The sequence below is a fragment of the Mugil cephalus genome, chromosome 3 (assembly GCF_022458985.1).
Source record: "Mugil cephalus isolate CIBA_MC_2020 chromosome 3, CIBA_Mcephalus_1.1, whole genome shotgun sequence".
NCBI lineage: Eukaryota > Metazoa > Chordata > Actinopteri > Mugiliformes > Mugilidae > Mugil > Mugil cephalus.
Genome location: NC_061772.1, coordinates 26,153,435 through 26,169,840, shown reverse-complemented (window position 1 = coordinate 26,169,840; position 16,406 = coordinate 26,153,435). Strand labels below are relative to the sequence as shown.

The 16,406-nt window shown below is 45.0% G+C and overlaps 1 protein-coding gene across 2 annotated transcripts in view; it reads right to left on the bottom strand.

Moving 5' to 3' along the window:
• The window catches only part of gpc5a (glypican 5a), a 134,178-nt gene that overhangs the window by 98,175 nt on the left and 19,597 nt on the right, over positions 1-16,406 (bottom strand). For both annotated transcript variants that reach the window (XM_047580685.1, XM_047580686.1), the window contains 4 exons: positions 6,104-6,564; positions 5,766-5,999; positions 4,975-5,105; positions 4,736-4,861 (listed from right to left, as the gene is read on the bottom strand). In XM_047580685.1, coding sequence (XP_047436641.1) covers positions 4,736-4,861; positions 4,975-5,105; positions 5,766-5,999; positions 6,104-6,564 — 952 coding nt within the window. The remainder of the gene's footprint in view (positions 1-4,735; positions 4,862-4,974; positions 5,106-5,765; positions 6,000-6,103; positions 6,565-16,406) is intronic.

Sequence of the window (16,406 nt, the reverse complement as noted above, 5' to 3'; positions counted from 1 at the left end):
CAAAAAAAAAAGAAAATAGTGTATTTCAAATCATAGCTTCATATAGGATACAAGACATCAGAGTCATTTATTTATTTATTTCAAATTGTACTATATTGAGCTCATTTACAGACAAGTTAATGCAAAAAAGAACACAAACACTAAAAAAAAAAGTATAGGTAAAACAATGAGGCTGTTAAAATAAATTGTTTAACTATTAAGAACTACCATAGAATGAAACTTGCATCTTAATTGTGACTCTGTTCTTTCCTCTTCTGTCCTCCTCATCATAAATGTCTCGTATTCTGTGTTGTGGTTTAACCTGAGGTGTTTCACAAGGTTTGTTGTGTTGCCACAACTCAGTGGAAAGTTTAGTTACTTTCCACTGTGTTCCTACATCACCTCGAATGACTGAAGTATCGGAAGTGTCGATATTTCAATATTGATCCGCACATCACCATGACAAACCCTGTCAAACCCTGTGTTTGTTGTGTGTGTGTGTGTGTGTGTGTGTGTGTGTGTGTGTGTGTGTGTGTGTGTGTGTGTGTGTACACTTGTACAGCTTTCTTTCCGAGAACCAGTTTAAGTTTTACACCATCAGACTGAGGACGTTTGTGCAACGTGAGGACATTTTGGCCGGTCCTCACTTTTCGGCTGTTTTGAAGTTTTATATGTTATTTACTTTATTATTTGGACTCCTTTACCCTGAGACTTTTGCACTTTTTGTTCCGGATTTTCTTAAGTTCCTTCATTTCCTGCTCCCGCCTCCCCTGGTGTCTGCACTTGGCTCCTACCTCTCGACCGCACGGCATAACAGTACAAACTGAACAACGATGGACACAAGAGAGCATAATGACAACTACAAACTGCGGCTCAGGCCTGAAATGGAGCCATTCTTCAGGGTCTCAACAGGAAGGTATGGCCCTCGTGCCATCCTGCTGCGACTGGGCCTGAACTACCACAAGCCAATGGTCCACCACCACCCTGCTAGTCCTCCGCGAACCGTATCTGTGCCTCTGATTTTTTTAAGCTCCACTAAAGTTCTTTTCTTTCCTGACCCCGGTGTCTGCATCCAGGTCCTTCCTCTTCACCACAATATACGTGTAGGAACTGTACAACTATGGATCCAGCAGACACAGTTTTACTTTAGAAGACGTAATGGCAGACTATTGGAATTGGACCCATTCTTCAGCGGGACACAACTGACCACGAGTGCCTCAACAGGAGAGACATGGTCTTTGTTGGGTCCACTAACGGCCATCAACCCTCCACCAAACCACCAAACTGCTAGTTCACAGTGACTGTCTCTGTTCCTGGTTCTCCTGTCCTCCCAGTGTCCTGATCAGCCTCCGGTTCTGCAGTCGACTCCAGACAGACGCCTCAACGTAACGGACGTCATATTTCTATCACTATCTCCACATTTTCTACTGTTTGAGCCGTGACTGGTGTTCCACTTTTTCCGCAATGGTTCTGACGCCTTAAGAGAACTACACTTCTCATATGGACCATGAACACAGTAGCATCATTCATCTCGATTATTTATATAAAGAAGAACTTAAACAGTCTAAATATTCTAAAATAAATAATTCAATGAGGGCATTTAATCCCAACACAACATTGACGTGGTAAACTGGAGCAAAGCACATAAAACATGAGGTGGATAGTTCTGCAGGTGTTTGAAAAAAAAGGGATTTAATTATTTTCTCTTGCTTGGAATAATTTTTCATTCCTGCCGCGTGCACGGTGAAACCTCAGCAGCCGGTACACCGTGTCACTTCCATGCAAAGATTCAATATGGAATTATTTCAGGTCAAACGCACTGTCACAAAACTGTTAATAATCCGTAATACTTATTGAAAAAAATTATTCTCAAATCCTTCTTCTTTTTTTTTTTTCCTCTCCCCTGCCGGTTTGAGCGTGTAAGCGAGGGACAAACCAGGAGACGGAGAGAAAGAAAGAAAGAAAGAAAGTGTTTACAAATTCTCCCCCGAAGCGAGACCCCATCATCTACATTCACAGAGACGTCGAGATGAAAGCCGTGTGTGTTCTTCCTCTATGATCTTATCTGATTGTTCTTTATCTTTTTGTTTACCAGGGACCCAGATGCGGACGTGCATCAAATCTCCCTTAAATCTCGAGCTCTCGTGTCGTGTTTTCTGCCCTCTGCCTTTTTTTTCTCCCTCCATTATTATTAAAAAAGACAAAGCTCTGGTGCAACTCACTGCTTCCTTAAGACCATAAAACAATCTGTGCCCGCACACACAAAGACATGTTATAAAAGGCATCCACACACACACACACATCCATGTACAGTTGCATCCACACACACACACATGCAGGCAGAGCGACTGAACCAATCGTTTAAGGTCTCCGAGGCCTCGATAAGCCTCTGTAAATCAGCCACCATCCGGCAGTGAGTTTTATTCCCCTCTCTCTCGGTGGATGTTGGGTTATGACCCGTAGGCAGGAGGTTATTTATTGCTTTTGTCTCGGCTTGTGTTGACTCCCAGCCACTCAGCTATGGTTGTAGGCTAATAGAAAGCAGCACAGGGTTGCAGATCGGCAGGAAGCCCGCTAAGCTGCAGGGACTCGGCTCGATAGTCTCCTCAGAGCCTTGTCTCCTCCGATTCTTAATGTCTCTCAATCCCTTTTTCTTCTTCTTCCTCTGATTTGGTAATGACCGAATCAAAAAACGGAGTCGAGCTGCGAGCCGGCCCCCGAGGTGAGTCAGCCCCTATCAATAAGTGCTAGTGTAAATGTGGAAAAAAGAGCGAGGGGAGGGTTAAACAGCCGAGAGACGCCCACGGACCATAAACATTTCCTGGAGGCTGCTGCCAGAGATGATAGACAGCCTGCAGCCTGCTGGCCTGCCCCCTCTTTTTTTTTTTTCTCTCCAGCACACAAGAAGCATCTCTGTTCTCAGAGATGGCTGCCACCTTTGTAATAGAAACTTGAGGTGTTCTGGTAGAAAACAGCTAAAGATGAAGAGCAAATTGTCAACACTTGAATGAAAGTTAACCTTGATAATCCCGTCTCCATAGCGATGCCATTCTGATGAGCAACACCAGCCACATATTCAGAAGTCTGTGAATGTATCTGGTTGCCAAGAAGGCTGCCAAAGAAGACCTTCTCCCCCTCTCCCTCTTCTTGTTCTTTTTTTTTTTTTTTTTTTTTTTCAGACAGGCGGCGTCTGAGAAACAATCTCAGCGCGGCTGTCATCCCTTACAATGGACCGTCTAACCTGAACTGGCAACTCCAACCTCAGCGTGGTTTGAAATAGAGGGCCCACCTGCCGCGTCTATAGCGCTGGCAGCGGGGCTGACAGTTAAGAGGAACAACCCCAGGCTGAGGATATATGGGGGCGTCCTTGAGTGATGACAGCACGGGTGAGATGGAGGGCTGTGATGTAATGGAGACAAGGCCGCTGACGGATACTGTGAACGAAGCCAGTTTGTCTGCTCCGGTTCACGACCATTCATAACCAAGATCTATGAAGGTGGGCGCGAACCAGCTGATGAATTCTACATCGTTGCCATGGTGTGTGGGGGGGGGGGTGGGGGGGGGTGTGGGGAGTGGGGGGGGGTTCATATGTGAGGGGAGGGGAGGGCGGGGTCACCGGGGTCAAGTGGTGTGCAAACAGCTTATTGATGTCAGGGAAGCACAGTGAGAAATCTCTGCAGCTGAAAACCTTTAACCTCGCCACATGACGAGTGATGCTTCACTAGAAAAGGCCACGCATGTGCAAGTGCAACGATCAGCCACAACATTACGACCACTTACAGGGAAAAATAAATAACATCGTGACGATACAATGTTCTGCTGGGAAACTTTTGGACTTCTGGCATTTGTGTGGATGTTACTCAGACATGTAGCACCCACCAAGACCAGTCCAGGCACATCCACCCTATAGCAATGACACTATTTGATGGCAGCATCCCCTGTAAGTGTTGACCTGGCCTCCAAATTCACTAAATCTGAAACTGATCCACCATAGAGGCCCATATTCAAAAGGTGGTCTTAATGTTATGGCTGATCAGTGTATATTATCCTTGTTCGCTAAATTTAACTATAGCCATCATAATACACCATTTGAAAAGTTGATCAGGACAAGTTCATAAAGTCTTGAACCAGGAACCAGATCTCTGTCCCAGCGATTTTAATGTCCATTAATTAATAAGTAACTAAGACCCAGTTTATTATCCTGACGGAAACCGCTGCGATGAAATTACCAAATCCCCCGAGTTGCATTTTCAACCAGGACCATCTTCCAGTCTAGCTGTTATGTTAATCTCAGATTTAAGGTGAGCGCAGAGAAGCTGCCAGAAGCAGCTTTCCGGTGTCAAATTCTGCACGTACATCATCCTGCACGGTGGCGCCCAAACATCCCAGAGGAGAAACAATAAGCAAAACGGATTTTGAGTGAAAGGGGATTTTCTTTCTTTCTTTCTGTCTAGTTTTATCAAGTGAACCTTCAGACTAAAGGAAGCTCGACTCTATTCTTCAGTTTAACTGTAGCATCACTTTTTGGGGATGTGAAAGTACATGAATTATCACGCAAGTCTGTGAAATGACAATTTCAGAGACGGAAGATAAATAGAAGAAAATACCTGCACGAATTTAGATGCTTCCACACCAAACACAGGAAATAACTTTCAAAAGAAAGCTTTTGATCGCTTTGCAAATACACCTTATGTCTGTTTTTATTAAAATTTTCACCCAACCGACGTCTTTTATTACCGGCGTCTTTAAAACTAACCTTTTCACAATACTGGTTCCGTTCCAGCAGGACATCCCGTCGCTGGATGCAAGGTCATTCACACACAGCTGATCCGCCAGGCCGCCGTAATACGTCCGGTACAGCCGCAGACTGCCGAGAAACTCCCTGAAAAAAAGCAGCAGCCCGCACACGATGAAGTGTTTTGCATATTAATTGCAGATTTGACAACCACAGATTTGAAAGTGACACTTTTTTTTTTTTTTTTTTTCTCGTGTTACCTTCTCCTGGTGGCGAACGAGTCTCCCAACACTCTGACAGGAGCTTTAAGAGGGATAGACTCTCTGCTGCTGTGCTGGATGCTGACTGACTCCGCCGGCTTCCAGCTTGGTGAGCCGCACAGTTTGTGCACCTATTACCCAGAGAGACAGACACAAATTAAAGCCTAAACACACAGGGAGGAGCGCACATTTTTAAGAGTTTACGAATCTTGTTAAACTTCAGTGGCGCATGACAAACGGGCTTTATTTTGGCCCTCTGGGTGACAGATGTTTACACAGAGGCCATCAGTGCAGCCAAGCCTATCATCTCCAATTTCTCAACGTGCTGCATGTTCGCTCTGTTAGGCGGCTGCCGCTCTGGTCGACCACTAGATGGAGCTGTGGGGCCTCAATTAGCACAGTGTCATTCAGGAACAACCCGGGGCTTTCATCCTCAACAAAACGGCATCAAAACAGAAAGAAAGATACGTGAGAAAATAAAGACTTCATGGCTGCACTTTTACGGAAGATGATGTGGATAAAGAGCGCCAGCAAAAGAGGATAAACGACTGGTAGCCTGAGGAGTAGATGTTTGCTCCAGATATAGCCTCCCATGTGTGGAGGTTTAAATACTTTCTGAGTGCACTGAAGCGAATACTCCTGGGTGTATTTTGAGTTTTTACTTCTCTGATTAACCTGTTTTTTGTGTGTGTGTGTGTGTCCGATATGTGCAGTTGTCAAGCAATTTATATTTAGTCTTAACACCCTAAACACATGAGTCTCCCGTCACAAACGATGTAAATGATTTGAACCTGTGCTGAGAGGCGGGGTCCGTGTTTCTGAGCGTGTCCGATGGCCTCGCGAACCAGCGCATGGACTCCCAGGAGGACCTGCTCGAGATCCTGAGGCCCGCGCATCCTCTCCGACAGACCCTCCAGCGAGTGCACGAATTCCCTCCAGTGGGGGTCGATCTCCGCCATGCTCGCCAAGCACCCCCGCTTCACGTTGAGGCAGTAGCCCATGCAGGGCTTGGCCTGGGTTAAGCCCTGCAGAGTAAATTGCTGTGAGACCTGTGCTGCCAGTAAGGAAAAAAAAACAACTCGCTAATTCATTATTCAGATCGATGCGCTTCAGCTCCGTGCATCCATACCTGGCAGTGAGGACAGTACTGCATCTTGAGGAGGGCCCGCCTGCACTCGCGGCTCAGCTGTAAGTGGTCCGTGGTATTGATGACCTCGATGCCGAGGTTCAGCGCTTGAAGCAGGAGCTTCCCGGAGACGCCGGAGCGAGCGATCTGATCGGCCAGGAGGCCGGGCGCCCCGCCGAACGGCCTCACGTCGCGGCTCGACGACCTCACGCACTCGCCGTAGCCCGGCGACATGTCGCCGCGGCCCGGGTTGATGAGGTGACCGTAGACCACTGGGAAGAGGGCGTCGAAGAACCGCTGCACCAGTTCATCAACGCTGAGCTCGGAGCCCAGCAGGAAGAGGCCGATGTCGGTGAAGAGCTCCCGCACGGCGCCCATGGCCTGATCAGCCATGTGGCGGAAGGACTCCTGGAGGACGGCGTTGGTGTGATTCTCCGCCTGCCTCATCAGAGCCTCGAACGCATCTGTGGGACAGACAAGGAGGGATCAAGGAAAGGCTGAGGATTGCAGAGGGAGCGCAATCATTTCAACACGTTATCGTCTGGAAAAGTCGGGGGCTGCGTTGGACGTCGTTTGAGAGTCGAGAGGAAACGAGGGGAAAGAGCTGAGAGTACTTCAGCGTGGATTTCAGTCCCCCTGTAGAGAAGAGAAGAGAAGAGAAGAGAAGAGAAGAGAAGAGAAGAGAAGAGAAGAGAAGAGAAGAGAAGAGAAGAGAAGAGAAGAGAAGCTGAGGTTCCCAGCAGGGTTTTGCAGCTTCCTCCATCTTTCCAGAGAGAGTACATGTGGGGTAGCAATTTGTTCTCTAATCAAAAGTTTAGCTGACAAAGAAAAACACGAAATAAAAGAGGTTACAGCACATTGGAGCAGGAACTGCTGTGATCCAATATGAACACAACTACTATATATATATCTATATATAGTCTGTTAACAAATGGACTACATCTATCAAAGAGAGGAGCAGAGAGGAGGTTAAGAGACGGAAATGAGAGTGAGCAAAGGTTAAGAGAGGCGAGCGAGATGAAGAACAGGAGCGTTACACATTAATACCTCAGAGAATCAAACACTGTGATAATTTCCGTTCTTTTTACATAAAATACATGTGAAAGGAATCATGACTCCACAAATGTGGATGAAGAGCTGCTTCATGAGAGTCGGCGCTCAGAAAAAACAACGAAAGCAAACACGGGGAGTAAAATGCTTTGTATGTGTATGTTTTAGGAGTGGTCGTTTGGCAAAAGTGCGCAGATTATATTGGATTACGGCATCTGGCGGCCGCGTAAGGAGGAACAAATGTCTAGGTGTGTCAGAAATACACTGGAGGTCACAAGGTTTATATGTAGGACGCAGAAAATGTCTAGATTTGAAAGAAGAATTGTCGCAAAATATCACAATAACAGGCGTTACTGCATGATCTTTCCACAAAAGGAATAATCGCAGCACAATAGAAAATGTTCAACAAGTTTGCCATTATCCCTTTGTCTCTCTGTTTTTTTTTTGTCTGAGCTAATACCTGAGCCATGGCCATTCTCACATCATGTGCTTATCATGAGTTGTGAGGCAATAGTGAGGGTGCGTGGCTGGAGCCGGCCCGGGGGAGTCTGAGAGGGGATAACCAGTGTGATGAGGGCTTAGACGGTCCACAGTGCCGTAAAATACCCGACGATGTGGAAAGATTGACCGAAAGCCCCCTGGTGAGGGGCGACCGTGACGGGGGGGGGGCATGGTGGGGGGGGGGGGTCTGGCCCGCCCACAGGCGCAGAGTCCGAGGTGAAGGGAACCGAATCTGATGTCGTGTGATGCGATAACAAGATATCAAAAGACGTGCCTTTAGACGTGGAAGAGAAAAGAAAAAACTCAGCGAGCACTGTGGTCTGGGAACAGCATTATAAAAAAATAAATAAATAAAGGAAGAGACGATGTGTAAAGATCAGCACCGACAAGAGCAGCAGCTGTGAGCGAACGTGAAACAGATAGGAGGCGTGTAGAGCAAAGCAGAAAAGAAAAAAAAGAAAAAAGAAATATGTGCTCAAGGAAGGAGTACAGTTTGAGATTATTACAGCCCTCAGGTGTGTGAGGCAGAGCCGGCAGAGTTATGAGGGGTCCCACAGGGATTACAACACATGCTTCGGGAGAGGAGGGGGGAGGTTAACCACATTCGATTATCGAGTTAATGAAGCCCACCTGTCAAACCGCATAACGGATATCTGTGCGGCAGTAAACAAGAGTGTCTCTGCTTTTCTTCTTCCTAGGAGACTAGACCAGACCAGACTAAGACTAAAAAGTCTTGAGCAATAATGTGAATCTGTAACTGTGCTTCCTAAACGAGCTACGATGTTATTTTTCACCAAAGAAAATTTTTTTAAAAAAAGCATGGAGCTGCGACTCTCACCCGGAGGCCTTGACCGGCAGCGAGGCTCCGGGGGACGCCTGAGGACGGGAATAAGACAGGAAACGTGGAAAAGATGGACTAATGCATCAGAGTTAAGGAGGAGGAGGAAAAACTGCTGTAACCAGCAAAAGATGCTGCTCATGATTCATCGCTTTGGTTTGAAGGTGGTCATAATGTTATGGTGTATACAGGGCTTTTAATGTGGGCTCAGCTATATCACCGCGCTCATCTCACAGACTTCTCTCAGCTGAAATAAGCTCTGATAAATCCACCTCCGAGCACCGACACAGACACAGACACAGAAAGAGACGTCCCTTAAGAGAGCTGTGATTACAGGGACATGTTAAAGAGCCGCTGGGTCTCTTAAACAGATACAATGAGGACGCCACAAAATGTTTTTTTTGTTTATCCTGTGTGCGTTGCGCAAGTGTCAGTGACCCAGCCGATAAGAGGAGAGCGGGGATGTTTGAAGACCGGATGAACCGCGTGGAAGAGGCTGAAGCGTCTCGATGGAAAAACACTCGGTGACTTATTATTCCTTCACCGAAAGTCTGCTCTTCTGTGATTAACTTTGCAGCAGCTGGACGCGCGGCGGGTATCGTAGGAGATGCAAGGTGGAGAGCTGTTATGGCGTGTTTACGAGGAGGGACATCTACGGGACAATCTAAGGAGGTTTCTAACATGAAAACAACCAGTTTTATATATATACACCGATCTGCCACAACAGGAGAAGTGATAATCTTATTCTGGGAAACTTTTGGACCTGGAATCCATTCATGTGGATGTTACTCCACCTAGATCAGACCAGGCGCCCCCACCCCACAGCAATGACACTCCTCCAAATTCACTAGATCCCAAACTGATCAAGTATCAGTGTGATGATCCACAGAGGTCCCTCCCCTCAACCCATAGCATCCAAAGGCCCCACACAGGACGTCCTCAGAAGACCCATGTCCATTCTCTGATTAGGCACAACTGTTTTAGAGGCACAAGGGGAGACCTACACAATATTCGGAGGGTGGTTATAATGTTATGCCTGATCGGTGTGAAAGAGATTTAGGAAACCCACACTTGTACTGTGACGTGGAGAAGTTTTAGCGAGAAACATAAATGTTAAAGCGGTTATTATGCAGGTTTCATGCGAGCGTCGGAATATTTCAGCACATTTTATTTTGATTTTATGGACCTGTTTTGCCTGGGGTCAATTAAAAGAAAAAATAAGAGGAAAAACTTTCATTCCCCTTCCCCTCGTCCTTCATTTAGAGTCTCTACAAGGAGCCATTACAGCATGCCACCAATCACACTGCGCAGATTTCCTCCCTCATCTGCCGGACTGGTAAATAAATTTTGATTTATGAACAATTCGTGTTTAAAAGGATCCCTGGCTATCATCCAGATATATTGGCTATTATATACCAATCACAAAGCGCCCTCATTTGAATTCCTCCATAGCCGAGCTTTCTCCACATCTAAAAGGCTTTTAAATTTGATCCAATTTTCTTCCTTTCTCCCATAATTGCTGCACTTCTCATTTTCTTTAATGTAGGCTGATCGGGTTAACTGTGACAGGGGTAGCTAACCGGGTGATGAGTTACACTTGAGGTCAGGGCCTCTGGCAGTTGGCACTAAACTAGGATAAAAAAAAAAAATAAAAAATGTTGTTTATGCCATTTCTCTCCATGTGTCCCTGTATATGTGATCGGTGCAGACGGAAGCAGTGGTATTTTGACATATTATAATAAAACGTGAAGTGAAATGTACATATATATTTTATCATCATACTTAATGTAGTGTAACACACAATAAAAGTGTTTGAAGAGTTTATATATTTGAGAAATTAGCTGATGAGGAAATACAGAGTGTCGATTCCGCCACCAGAGGGAGACATTTTTCATTTCAATAAGAACATAAGGTATCAGAGCAGCCTGCTACAACAAACTGGTCATGTGCCTCATGCTCCCAACAACATGTTTATTTTTATACTTTGGCAAGACTTCGAGGTCTAGTAATATAAGTGATAAAACATAAAGACGGCTCCAGTGACAGATCCGAGTCTCTTCCTCTTCCTCTCTCGCTGCTGCTCGTTAGTCAGCCCGATTTGCTCCGGGTGTCAATTTTAACGCCTACAAATTACTCAAATTAAAAAATGTAACTCTGCCCACAGTCCGTTCAAACAAACAAACCGTCATTAGATATCAAGGCCAGGATTATGTGACACGTGTACACGGCTCTGTTTTTCTGCAATGACTAAAAGAATGAAACTGTGAAAATAGTTTTTGTTTCAACTACAAACTCAACCACGAGATCGGCTGATAAACGGCTTGAGGAGCACCGCAGCTGTCAACAAGTCACTGAGGGAGAGGATTAGTCAGCAGGGCGAGAAATAAGATGAGCCTTTTTGGTTGACTTTAAACACAAACAAAATACCAAAAAGCTCCTGCTCTCCAGCTGCATCTCTAATAATAATTAGCATGAAGCTAAAGTGCATGCAGTAGATGTGTAACACTTGACGCATCCCTTAAATGTGCACTGTAATGCACGAACAGAGCACATGAATATCCAGCAGTTTGTTTGAAGCCTGCCGCGTCTTCAGGTTCCGAGCGCTCAAATGCCACCAGCTGACCTCAGCCGGAGCCGCAGAGCGACGCAAAAGATGGCTTTTATTAATGTGATTCATCCGCTGTGAATGGCTGCGACCACAACAGAGGAGCCCTGTGACATCTGATAGGCTGCAGAAAAGGCCACTCTCCATCTAGAGAGAGAGGATGAGTCAGTGGCGCTGCGGGTTCAGCTCCATCCCAGAGCAGGAGGCGCACAATGAAAGTCAATGGCTTGTGTTGCTGGCACAGCCGGTGCAGTCAACACAAAACTATGTCTTCGCTGTGGGATGTTAGAGGACGGGAGACAAAAAGCACCCGCGCCCTTTGATGTTCCAGGATGGAGTTTGATGACTGTGTTTCTGCAGGAGATGTTTACGGTGACTAACGCATATATATATATATATGTATGTATATATATATATATACACATATATATATATATATATATATGTGTGTGTGTATATATATATAGATATACATATATAAAAAAAGTCAAATGCTGGTAGTTGCACAACTTAAAAGACAATCTAGTAGAGAAGCTATTCTATGTTTTTCTTTTCTTATGCAGAGCAGCGTGAGTGGTAGTAGTTTATTTTGTAGTTGCAACTTTTTCCATACATTTTCTAGATAATTTCTCACCGTTAAGAAGTTCATTAATAGTCACTTATAACTGAAATATATTTCTGTACGTAAATTTAATTGTGAGCTCGTCTGTAGACGCAGTTTTGCATGTTCAGCTGATGTGCTGCTGATAAACAGCACCTTACAGTTAGAGGCAGGATTAACCGGTTGGAAGAAACTGAAAACACTCGTTGCTTTCACAGAAGTAAAGTGAAGCAGTAACAATTTTTCACAGTTCTTTCTGGGAAACCACCTCGCAGCGGTTTGCCTCCCCCAACCAGTCAAGTTGCAATTTACGTGTGACTCATAATCATTCATAATACACCAATCAGCCACAACATTAAAACCACAGACGTGAGAAGTGAAAAACGCTGACCACCATCTTGTGACAAGTCAATGTTCTGGTGGGAAACTTTTGGACCTGGCACCCATTTGTGTGGATGCTACTTAGACATGTAGCTCCCACCTAGACCAGACCTGATGAGTCACCACTGTTTCAGAGTCACAAGGGAGAGACCTGCACGATATTAGGGTCGCAATGTTATGATCGGTGTATATGTACAGAACAACTTTAGGAGTTAACTAATTAGGTTCAAATAAATATAAAATTGTCAGAGTTAGCTTATTAATTTCAGGCTTACGGCCTAAAATGTGACCAATAATAAAGGGACACGCCACCCCGATGTGAAATTTAATCACTCACCGTATTCGCCAGAGTTGTCCTGATCTGGGGGCGCAGCTGTTAGCTTTAGCTTAGCACAGACACAGCACCTGAAAACCCCCAACTTCCGCCAACACACCCACGTGACTGGTTTTCAGGTGCCGCGTGGTGTCTTTGCTTTGCCAGAATATAGTCCCATATAGTTTTAATCCGCCCCAGGCAATCCCTTCGTGTTAACGGCTTTGTCGTTTGTACTCGACGTGAATGTACCGGTAACAAGAAGTAATTAGGAAAGTTCTTGAGTTTATTTACCACTTTTGCGAACGACTGCCTAATTGGCAACTCTCAGCTAAAGATTAGGACAACGTCTGGTCCGATTCACCGATTATTTCTCACTTATCCAACTCTGGGGAATACGGCGAGTGAGTAAATTTCACAAGTCCAAGATGACATTTTGTGCCAAACTTGAACAAATTCCCACAAAGCCTTCCTAAGACACTGCCTTTATGAGAACGGACGGACAACCCGGAAACATAATACCCCTGGCCACGGCTGTCGCTGCAGCAGAGGCGTAATAAATCAGAAATTACAGACCCATAAAAGCAACTGTTGCCACATGTGGTTCTACAGTACCTGGTTATGTCAGAGCTTCCTTTCTGGCCTCAAATCAAGAATCTATGTATGTCACTATCCCAAAAAAATCCCAAAGATTTACCTTAATTTGCGGCCTGCCTTCCTCTCAGGCTGTAAACTCGGTCTGACCGAGTCTTTTTAAGCTGCTGGATATAGAACATAAAAAATAAACCTGCCTGCAATCGCTGCAAGACACAGCGTCACACTTTCCCAAATTTAAAAGCACTTACTCAGTAAAGTTTGCTCAATGCGGGACTGTCTGGGTTCTGATAAGAGTTTTAAACAGTCTTGTTTCAGCCGTGACAAATTTTCACAAAGCGCGTTATTCTGTGATGAAGAGGAAAGTAGCAGCGCGACGCGGAGCTTTCCAGGTTTCTGTTGACTTGTCTCGTCTGTGTACGTGTAGCTGGATGTAAATGAACACGAGAGAAAACACAGAACGCAGATAAGACGAATGAATCAGACGTTGCATCAGGGCACAAACAAACACGCACACGTAGACGGGAAGAACCCAGATTTAGCAGGAGATTGAGGTGACGCACACAAGTGTTATATTCAGGGTGTGTGGGTGAGCTCGGTGATTTACAAACAAGACACCGAGTGAAACTGCCTTCTGAGTGTGCCGGTGTTTGTTGTAGGGGCGTGTGGAATCATGTTTGTATGAGTATAAGGGTGGGGGGGCGATGGAGGAGGGTGGGGGGGCGATGGAGGGGGGGGGGGGGGGGCACGGGCAAAACAAACTGTTTCTCAACATACGTTTCGACCTCATGGATTCTTCATCTGCCGTCTTTTCAACTTGGCAACAGTGCAGTCGCTGTGACCCGCGGGCTGCAGAGAAACAGGGTTCCTGAGAAAAGTTACAAAGCCCCGAGATGTTTTCTTTACCTTCCGTCTTCGGGTTTCAATAAAGGGGGCATTGTTTGAAACTGAAAACAGTCGCCTGCTCAGAGGTGTTACAGGAGTTTGCTCTGGCTCAGGGTTTTCTCTCGGAGAGGGATGGAGGAGGGTGGGCTGTGATTTATTTGGCTGAAAAGTATGCAGGGGAAGGAAAGGAGAGGAAAGAGAAACTAAAGGAAAGATCGGAAAAGAGGGGAAACAAAGGGAAAGCAAAGGAAAGGAAGGGAAAGGGAATGAAAGGAAAGGAAATATCAGAAAAGAAGGGAAGGGAAACGAAAGGAAAGACAAATGAAAGGAAAAGAAGGAAAAGGAAAAGATAGAGAAACAAAAGGAAAGGAATGGAAAGACAAAGAGAAAGGAAAGATCAGAAAGTAAAGGAAAGATCGGAAAAGAAGGGAAACGAAAGGAAAGGAAAGGAAAGGAAAGGAAAGGAAAGGAAAGGAAAGGAAAGATCAGAAAAGAAAGGACAGATCGGAAAAGAAGGGAAACAAAGGGAAAGCAAAGGAAAGGAAGGAAAAGGGAATGAAAGGAAAGGAAATATCAGAAAAGAAAGGAAAGGAAATGAAAGGAAAGGGAAACGAAAGGACAGACAAATGAAAGGAAAAGAAGGAAAAGGAAAAGATAGAGAAACAAAAGGAAAGGAATGGAAAGACAAAAAGAAAGGAAAGATCAGAAAGGAAAGGAAAGATTAGAAAGCAAACGAAAGGAAATATTGGAAAAGAAGGAAAAGGAAAGAGAAAGAAAAGGAAAGATTGGAAACAAAATTGGAAATTAAAGGAAAGGAAGGGAAAGAAAGATCGAAAAAGAAGGGAAAGGAAAGGAAAGGAAACTAAAGGGAATGAAAGGAAAGAAAAGATCAGAAAAGAAACAAAAGGAAAGGAAAGATAGGAAAAGAAGGGAAAGAAAAGGAAAGGAAATTAAAGGGAATGAAAGGAAAGGAAATGAAAGGAAACTAAAGGGAATGATCAGAAAGGAAAGGAAAGGAAAGGAAAGGAAAGGAAAGGAAAGGAAAGGAAAGGAAAGGAAAGGAAAGGAACATAACTAACAGGATAAATTGAGTAATTTCTATTTATTTATGGCGTCTGGCTCAGCTCACCACCAGCCCTTATCTCTGTGTAATTCCTCCACCACATCAATAAACACTCACGTCACACATTAGCAGATGACAAACGTATATTTAGCCAAAGCAAATTCAGCTGACAACTCCCACCTGAGCTACAACAACAAAAGACACTTCCCTCAGTCTGTCAGCGCGTCCGTCTGTCTCCGTGTGAGCCGTGTTTCTCTCCATCTCCTCCCTGCTTTATCTTTCCCTGCTCTCCCTTTTCCTCCAGAAGGCTTAAAAGTCAATATTTGAGGATCTGTTGCAGCCCTTGAACACTTCAAAGAGCACAGAGCTCCGCTGTGAACATAGCCTTTAATATGCCGTTCAGGAACAGAAGCAGGGAGGGTCAATAAAGTGGGGCACGAGTGCTTCTTGTAGGGGAAGTGTGAGAGTATGTACTTCTATTACTCACGTCGCGAGGACGTAAATCTGTTTACACAGTCAAAATGTGCGGATCGCCCCATTTTTTTTTGGAGACAAAAAACTGAGTCCCCACATCAAAATGGCTTTATAATGAAGGCTTTGACAAATATGCACGGGTTAGGAAGGTAGCAGTTCTGACGCCCCCCCTTCCCTAGAAAAGGAGTGTGAATCATTGCATTGCATGTGTGTGGTAGATGTAGGTCAACAGTCCATTCATACATGCTGCACGAGCAGAGACACACGTCAGGTCGGAGAGTGGGCAGAGTCGACACATACGTAGAAATCCGTGCAAAATGTGAGGGCGAGCAAACTGCTTACAAAATAATAACATCATAATAAAGCTTTCATTAGCTTTCAAAGGTGGCTGTGTGCGCGAGGCTGTTAAGGGTTTTCCTGCGGCTGCCCTCTGGGAGCCGTTAGATGCCAGCGAAGGAGCCAAACGGGGCTGTCATGAGCCTGAAAAGGGACCCTAATGCACACAGCACGCCGGTGATTACTCTATTGAACTGGATAATTACAAAAAAGATGATAAGGGACATTAGGTTCAAGGGTCTGGAAAGCTGTGTAATTTCACTCTGCTGACCGGCCAACAAAAGAAGAGGCCATTGTGTTGTTGATAAACTTCTAATTGCCGCAGCAGCCGCTAGAGGTTGCACGACTTCAGATTTATTAAAGTCAAGTGTTACGTGATGAAAGTCATGATAACATCACTAAAATAAAATAAAATAAATAAAAAATACAGTAGAAAGTCATGCTTTCTGAATGCATATGCTGAGAACAGACAGATCTGTGCGCTGCAGGTATGTATAGCCTGTATAAAAACAGGCAGCAACTCAGCGCCAGTAGCTTTTATATAGTACTCCACAGCATGTTAGATGATGGGTTGAAAAATCCTTCTCCAAACTATTTGTTGATGTGCAGCCTCCTTCTCTCTAGTTACCACAGGGCATTTGGTGAAGTTGTTAACTGACTGCCGT